Source organism: Solanum pennellii, chromosome 3 (genome assembly GCF_001406875.1).
Source record: "Solanum pennellii chromosome 3, SPENNV200".
In the NCBI taxonomy this organism is placed as follows: domain Eukaryota; kingdom Viridiplantae; phylum Streptophyta; class Magnoliopsida; order Solanales; family Solanaceae; genus Solanum; species Solanum pennellii.
In genome coordinates this window covers 67,943,889-67,952,666 of record NC_028639.1, presented here as the reverse complement: position 1 = coordinate 67,952,666, position 8,778 = coordinate 67,943,889, and the positions used below count along the sequence as shown (strand labels likewise).

At 34.5% G+C, this 8,778-nt stretch overlaps 1 protein-coding gene across 2 annotated transcripts in view; it reads right to left on the bottom strand.

The window, feature by feature from the left end:
* Positions 1–7,546, bottom strand: part of LOC107014701 (DDT domain-containing protein DDR4) — a 12,028-nt gene extending 4,482 nt beyond the window's left edge. The window contains exons 1-7 of one of the 2 annotated variants that reach the window (XM_015214737.2): positions 6,573–7,546; positions 6,369–6,479; positions 4,139–4,225; positions 4,024–4,061; positions 3,838–3,919; positions 2,581–2,687; positions 1,431–1,587 (exon numbers count right to left, since the gene is read on the bottom strand). In XM_015214737.2, coding sequence (XP_015070223.1) covers positions 1,431–1,587; positions 2,581–2,687; positions 3,838–3,919; positions 4,024–4,061; positions 4,139–4,225; positions 6,369–6,479; positions 6,573–7,085 — 1,095 coding nt within the window. In that variant the 5' untranslated portion in view covers positions 7,086–7,546. The remainder of the gene's footprint in view (positions 1–1,430; positions 1,588–2,580; positions 2,688–3,837; positions 3,920–4,023; positions 4,062–4,138; positions 4,226–6,368; positions 6,480–6,572) is intronic. The other variant, XM_015214736.2, reaches the window with a different exon arrangement.
* Between the last annotated feature and the right edge of the window lie 1,232 nt (positions 7,547–8,778).

Here is an 8,778-nt window from a genome sequence, read left to right as displayed (position 1 = left end):
CCCCCCCCCCCCCAACACACAGAGAAATAAGTCCATCCAAGACAAAAGGTGGACAGACAAGGAAATAAAAAAAATTGGAGAAAGTTCAATAGGTATGCACTGTTATGCAGCTCTCCAGGCAAAAACACACTTACTGGACAGACAAGGAAATAAAAACTTTCTGAACTTGATTGAAGATTAAAACTCAAAAGTTACTTTTTTCAGACAGACTTCTTTGTCATCAGAAACCTCTATGTCCTATGCATGCGACGGCACAGCACAACAAATACTCGAAAAAATTGGCAAATTAATAAAAGCTAGAGTTTTTCATTGTTCTACTAGATTGTGTCTAAACAAGCACAAGCATAATCAGGCAATTAGTTACTTCAAAAACAATCAAGTGATAAATCAACAAGAGCCTGTGTATCATCTAGTTTACAAATTTCTACCTGCTGCCTCAAGTAGCATTTCCTTCCTAGCAAAGCTAAAACTGCCCCACAATGTGAAGTTAGACACTTAATTATTCAGACTGCTTTATCATAAAAGAAATGCCTTTTGACCGAGATTTAAGTAAACGAGATATCAACCCAGTTAATAAAAGAAAACAAGTTAATAACCAACCATCCACATTTCCATATAAAGATATTTTTCAAGAAATAGGAAAGAAACATACTTGCTTAGAGTAGATTATGAGACCACCAAAGATGACTTCCCATGGACGTGACTGCTTTTTCTTTAAAATGCATTTTGCGCTAGACACTAAATGGAGAAAAAACAGCCATACTGAAACTAGTTGGGTTTGGATAAGATTACACTTTCTCAAAACCAAAAATTGAAAAATCATGTTATTTTCTAAAACCAAAACCAGAAACTGAATACACACCCCTAACTAATACCTCGATGTGTCTAGTATCTACATATTGGTTGAATTTTCCCCTTTTCCAACTGTATCCTCGGGGGTCATTTGGTTTGAAACCAGGCTATCCTGGGATTATAACCAAGATTATATATCTCATCCTCTAGATGGCATAGATATCATATCACTGGTTTTACCTAATACCCTCAACCAAATACAGGGTTGATTTAATCCGAAATTTCGTACGAGGAAATCTCACTTCATTCCTCCAACCAAACGGCCCTACATTCTCATCTTCTGAATAGATATCCTTGTTTCTTATTAACCAGCACTTCACCTATGACTTCTATTTTTGAAAAAAATATCTAGTGGTGGACAGGAAATCAAGGTTACAGACAATACACAAAGCAAAAGGCAAGCCTTAACAAATAGAGAGGAAAAAACGAAATTAGAAGTTATATACAGTAAAATTATTGAAAAATCAATAACTAATGATGCAAGGACTTCCCGATGATCTTTCTACAATTCCATTCTGCAACTAAAACACAATGGATAGAATACAAGTGATTGACCAATGACCATATTAAGAACTTACAGAAACATCCTGGAATTCGTCCAAGTTAGTTGCAACAGTTTCCCACTGATAACATGAGCTAGGTATTTGTGGAACAGTCTTTCCCTTTCCTTTCTTGATTTCAATCTTTCTAATCTCCCTGTACAGTCGATGCCCAATTATGGGATCATTCTCGTACCTGCAAATGAAGTAAAAAAACAAACAGGACTTTAGCAATGAACGTTGACCGTGAGAAAATACTACTTTCCATCAAGTGCTGAGAGAACTTGTAAAATCGCTATTCAAAGTAATCAAAACTAAAAAGCAGGAAAAGAGCCATCACAAAGCACTCGTTGAAATTGAAGTGTGGGCTCTAGCAAATAAAAGTGCCAATCAAGAAAAAATAGAAGATAAGAACTGTTATGCAAGAAAATGTAAAAATAAACACAAAAATGTATTATTTGGACAGAAGACTGGAAACACTAAAAGTTAGCTATACAGGACAATGTGCCCTTACACTCTGTTTCGATCATTGTTACCCATTGTTCCATAATGTATTATATTGTATTGTACTCTACTGTACTGTATTGTATGATAGATAGAATGTTTGTCTAGACTTTATTGTTTGTTGTTGTTTAATAACATTTTAATTGTTTGGTTTGATTGTATAGTATTGTATTGCAATTTATAATTTACTAAAATATCCTTACTTATTCTAGGGTAGAAGGTTTGACAAGAATTTAATAATATAAGGTAAAGGATAAAATAGTATTTTGAAATATTATGTAAAGATATAATTGAAAAAAGAACTAAAGTAACAATGGGAACACACCAAATCGGTTGTTCTATAACATAGGGATTTTCATTGTTATGTACAATGAAATTTAACAATACAATACAATATATTTTAAGTAACAACATTGTAGGCATAGTAATGATACAATACAATATAATGGGTAACAACGATCCAAACAGAGTATTTAATGACAACTCATAGGTGAAGGTGTAGGTGAAGGTGTGCAACTGTGCATGCCTTGGCACCTTGATGCCTACATTAAAGTGCAAATTAAGGGAGGTGAAGCGCACAACTGGGCTTCACTGAGCTTCCGCGCTTGAGCGCACCAACAACATTGTCGCTATTATGCACAATATCTAAGAGAAGTGGAATTATTGGGAATGAAGTTACATTTACCAGTAAGAAATTCCATGAGAATCACCACCAATACGTTCTTTTCGGAATAGTGATAGGTGAACACCTTGTTTCAAGTTTTCGTCAATGTAGTTACGAATATCTTCTTGCTGCACAATAAACAACCATATTGGGACCTCAGATGACACATTCTAAAATTAAGAAGTTTCAGCAAGTCCACATAAAATCAAGAGTAGGCTATGTGTGTTTGTATATCATCAGAGTACTAGGCGCTCAAGAAAAGTTTGAAGGACTACTCTGCCCCCATCACATCTTTATTTATAATAATGTATCAAAAAGAACCATCTCACAATATTCCATCAAATCCTTGATTTTTAAGAAAAAATATTTTTATACTTCTCTTCTTACCCTTATGGATGGAAGAAAATTACATGTGGTAGACCTATCTCTATAATTTAGGTTCGATGATGTGGTGCATTTAGAAGATCAAAACCAGACATTTGAAACTCTTAAAAGAGTACTTGGACAAAAGTATGAAAAATAGGTAATATATATAGTAACAATCACGCAGTATCTCTTTTGACAACTGTATGATACTATGACGCAGGAAAGTGTGGTTTGCGGTTAAGTTTCTTCCCCCTCTTTTATATGTATCCTTTTTGTTGAGATGCAAATGAGGCCCCGTATAGTGGAACTAAACCCAATTCTAGAACAGACGTAACATAATTCAGACACATCTAGTAAATGGAGAATTTCACCACAAGAAACAGGTTAATGATGATTAACAAAACTACTATATACTTCATTTTATGAGATGTTCCAAATGTGTGACAACTACGTTCTCAATCAACAACGGCAGTCCAACTTCACTTATCAAGAGCCAAACAGAATTAATCTCTGCCTATGGTGAACAGTGAACTTATTTTTTTGGAAAATTGCAATGAGAAAGATTGCACGTTCATTTAGTTCTACGTGTCTGAATCAATTAACGAAGTTAAGTCTGATTTACATCTGATAACTCAGATAGATATTTTCCTTTTTAAAATATCCTTTCAGGATAAGTTCCTCGAGAACTAAGTCTAAGGGCAACCCTAGTATAACTCTAGCATCTTTTCTGAGTATAATACTTTTGACTACCTCAACTCTAACCAAGTCAAACTGAACCAATGAGAATGTGACAAAGATGGTTTAAGAAATCATTAGCCTTCAAGAATCTTGATAACCCAAGTGACCTAGGAACTAACGTAAATACAAAACAATGACAGGAATAATGGTAAAAAAGAAAAAGATTTGAAATACCTCGACACGAATATCACACAATGCTTTCAATATCACCACACGGACTGCAGGATCTAGTGCACTATATGCTTCAATTTCAGCCCTGTAAATTCGAAGGTACTTTGTTAACATACACAAACTTTTTTTTTTCGATTAGTAGATATGTAAACTAAAAGCACTTCAAGAAAAAAAATCTATGTTACTCACCCTTGTGCTGCAACTATAGGTAGTTCCCCCTCTGCAACCTGCAGCAAGTTATCAGTTAGCTATTTAAGCATATGCACAATAAAAGCTCACTCAGTTTGATTAAATGGTAAGTTACCCAATGCCACCAATCTCTTAATTTCCTGCACAAAACAGTAATCCATGTATTGTGTCCAAGTGCCATTCGAGTAACCGGTGGGATTGCCTGCAGAGATAGGGAAAAACAGAAATAAGAAAACAAAAAATACTTACAAAGGTAAAATTCAATGTAAGCGTATTTCCAGCAAAAAGTTAAGACAATGTTAGAAGAAACAATAGGAATGAAATTGTAAATATACAGGTATGTTGTATATTTGGTGGTTCAAATCATTGAAACATCTTTCCTTTTATTGAGTTTTTTTCACTGAAATATTGGAAGCACAACTTCAAATATAAAGCTCAAGGAGAAACAAATTATGTCCCTGAGTAGCCTCCCATAGAACATAAAATTTAGCTAAAGGACTGGCCAAGAAAACAGTCCTCTTAACCAGTAAAAACAGTCTTAAGGTGAGGCTCAAGGACAACGAGAATGGGGACAAATAATGGAGGCAAAGATTGAGTGCCTAGTACAAATGGCAGATTAGCATTCAGAGTTCTCTTATCTGTTACGCATGGGATGAATTTGCAGTTAACTTTGAATGAAAACTTCTCTAATCTGTCAAGCATGGGATGATTTTTCTGATCTGTCGAGCATGTTCACCCCAAATGCAAGCAGTCTTTCTTTTGGTTTGTTCCTCCAATGAGTATCATATAAAATTAGGAATACCTCCTTCAAACACTTCCTCTGTCACACATGAAATCCACACCATACCCCTGAAACACTACACCTTCCTCAAAAGAGTTAAGTTTAACCTGACATAACATGGAATAAGGGCAATTACCAACTATATGCACACAAGAAAAATTTCTCCATTGCTAGTTGCACCAAACATGACTCTTCCTCTTTGGTAATGTCAAAATCAGCAGGATGTATGCCCATCTCAAAGAATGCCACCCTATTTGGTTTATGACAGCTATATCATACAAAGGTTACAAATCATAAGGCCACTAACGACTAACATAGTCTACTAAGAAGGAAGAGATCCAGAGGAGCAAAATACTGATTATATGTTCGAATCACACTGATCAAACTGGATGGCAAAATACTGCTTCTATTCAGTGTTTAACTGAATAGAACATTAAACACTAGTAACCCGGTATGGACAATCACACTGATCAAACTGGATGGCACTAATGCTCAAACAAACCATAGTATTGATTACAGGTCATCATTGTCTACCTTTACTTAAGATATAACGTCTAATGAAGTAACCCACATGCTCCCCTCGAACTTTTTTTAATGCCATTTAGGCACCAAGTCCCATCCCTATCATGAAAGTTGAAAAGTATATTAACTTTCTCCATTTATCTTCTCAACCGCATTTGCGACATCTTTGACCATTATAGGCTGATATTTGGTGAAAGAGATATCTCTTCACGGTAAACATTTCATACCTGTCGCACTTCTTCCACTAACTTTAAATAAATACAAAAGTTTATCATATAAGGTTAATATTTAATCTGCTCAAAACTACAGAATTCCAATAAACAACACTAATTTAATCTGCTCAAAACTACGGAATTCCAATAAACAATACTTATGGTCAATGTCAGCAACATGTCATGAGAAATACTACTTATTTCGACCCCCTCCCGAATATTTGCATGTTTGTTGGAGCAAAAACATATATCTAAGGATTAGCTCCACAAAGACACAACTCCTTCACCAGCAAGATATTGAAAATGATGTTTCTCTACCTGATGCTAGCGACTGAACTAAATTCAGACCAAACTGCATACTTTTCAGGGTATAGATGCATTGTTATGCATGCAAAAGTTAATTCTACATGTTTCATAGAACAGATTCGAGGACTTGGCATAAAACATAATTGATATCAGTATTTCTCTACTCAAATTGTCCTAGACTCCAAGTAGTTCCATGGCCCTTTTAACCGCACCAAAGGTTAAAAAGGTGCAAACTTGGCATGCATCCTCACACCCAATGAAGAAAAAGACACACACACCCAATGAAGAAAAAGACACACGATAACAGAGAAGGCTAGTTTTAAGGATGGGCATAAACTTTTCACTGATTTCAAGCAGTAGATAATGCTATAGGTTCATAAATACCAAAATAGTTGCAGTTCCGTGAAAGAATCACCACAGCACTAAGAAGAACTACAGTCGAGTATTAAGGTACTGACACCCAACTGAGTACAGAAAAGCTCAACTTGCACCAAAAGCAATTGAAGTTAGACAAATTCACCAACCTTTAGCAATGGCATATGTATATGACCAAGTGTATCATTCGGAGTAATCAATGCTGTTTCAAATTCCTCAGCTGAAAACTCCACTCTGATATTCAACAAAGGCCTAAAAACCTACAACCCCAAAACAACAAAAAAAGTAAGCACTTATCCCCAAAAACTGCACATGTAACATAAAGTTCCAAACTTTCTCAGCTTCAAACATACATTCAAGAAATTCAATATGGAAGCTAACTGCCACATGGAACGTATATTCCACCGAGGCAACTGTGATGGTTCAGGCTCTCCCACAAGCTGTGTGACAATCTTTCCGCATTGTTGCCGCGAAGAAGGCGACCCATTTTCACCTTCCTCAACCTCCTCCTTGTCATCACCTTCTTGGGACTTCTCTTCATCCTCCTCCTCCCTCAACAACCTAGCCGCTAGCCTTTCTTTCCTACCTGCAGTCTTTTTCTTCCTGACCTTAGTAGCAGCCTCCGCCTCTGCTGCTGCTGCAGCCTGTAACCTCGCCGCAGCCCTTTTGGTACACTCCCTCGCGGGCCTCTCTCTCCTAACTATATTACTACTACTATTATTAGCATTACTATTACTGTTAAAGTTATTCTGTGAACTTTTCTTCTCCGGTGAATGGGAAGGTTTGTTTTGCGAGTTTTCGTTGTGGGTGTGGTTGGTTTCGTGTTGGATCGGAGAAGAAGAAGAAGAAGGTTGTGGGTCGGACATGATAATGAGGGGATCGGAGAATGGATTGTCTATGAAGGGTTTAGAGGTAGAGATCGTGGGGTTGCATTGAAGAAAAAGAAGCCTATACAGAACAAGTTTGAAGAAGAAAGCTGGGGTTTTTGGTTTGAAATATTATCAAGAACTGCAAAGTTCCTGCCACTGCAACTGTAAAAAGAAAACATCATCCAAAAAAATGGAACATGGGTAATAATCTTGCAATAATTAAGGTGATAATAAGCAAAAAAAAAAAAAGATTCGAGCTTTTTGTTGTGTTTCGTGTTGGTTTTCGAAAGAGAAATTTAGGGAAGACGGAGAAGGGAGAAGAGAATTTAGGGATATCTGAGAAAACTATTTTAGGGGGTAAAAGGGAAAGTGTGATGAGAGATTGGTGACTCCAATGGTAAATTTAGGTTAAATTAGGACTAGAATTGGTAAATATGACAACTTTTGGAATTTAATATATATTGTGATTTGTGAATGAAAAAACTATGAATTCTGCACAGAGACAACTTTGGTTAAGGGCAAGGGTTTTCAAAAAAAAAAAACATAAACGACGCCGTATAGGTGTTGTTGGTGTAGTATTTATTTTTTTGACAGAAAAAATGTGCCAGGTGCTCAGGTCAACTAGTGAAGAATGGCAAAAGAAAGTAGGATTGTTTCCCCTATAATGTTAAAAAGAGGTGGGATTTATTTTTTTTTAATTTTTTTCTCTCTCTCTCTCTGTGGGGGTGGGGGGTTATAAAAATTCTTGACCACATGAAGATTATTGTAGAACATATAGTACCTGTTAGCCATGCCAAGATACAACATTACATTACTAGGGAAAGACAGTTAAAAAAAAAAATTATAACAATGTTATTTGTTTGAATATTTTATATAATGTAAAAGTTGATTTGGAAGAAGATTAGGTGGTAATTACGGTGAAATATTATTATAAAAAATGATTATTGATATTTAAGACGAATTGTATAATGATTTTTTAAATATTTATTATAACTAATGTTAAACGTAAATTAAGAAGATAGATATATTGTGATGATAATATGTATATTTAAAATTTTAAAAATAAAATTTACAAAAAAAGTGAATAAATATGTGACTTGAAATTAGTATTTAAAAGCACAAAACTTGTTGCACCTCATCATATATGTAGTAAAGAACAATAGACAAGCTGAGTATCACATGTGTTGAGTGCTTGGATCAGTTATAACTCTATTAATTAGCTTGTGTAAGAAAATACAAAGAGTATCTCAAAAAGAAAGTTCCGTTAAAAGTTATTTTTAGTAGTAATAAATATTTTTTTAATATTAATATTTATTGTTGAAAAATATTTAATAATAATTCAATTTATGTTTTTGAATTTAAAATTGTCAAAGTCGTTAGTGATATTTTATCTTTAAGTATTGATTATAAATATTCATATTTATTATTATAACTAATACAATATAACGAAAATTGTATTATTGTAGCAAAAAAAATTATTTGTCATAGTGCATGAATTATGAGGAGCTTTCATCACGGACTTAAACACGTGATATTTTGTCTTGAAAGTAAATTAATGGATTTGTCAGTTCATTACACGTGAAATATACGTGAAACTTAATTCAAATTATATATAACAAAAACAATTTCTATATTTTGAATCTAAAATACATTATCTAATTAAATTCATTTTCATTATCCAAAATATACC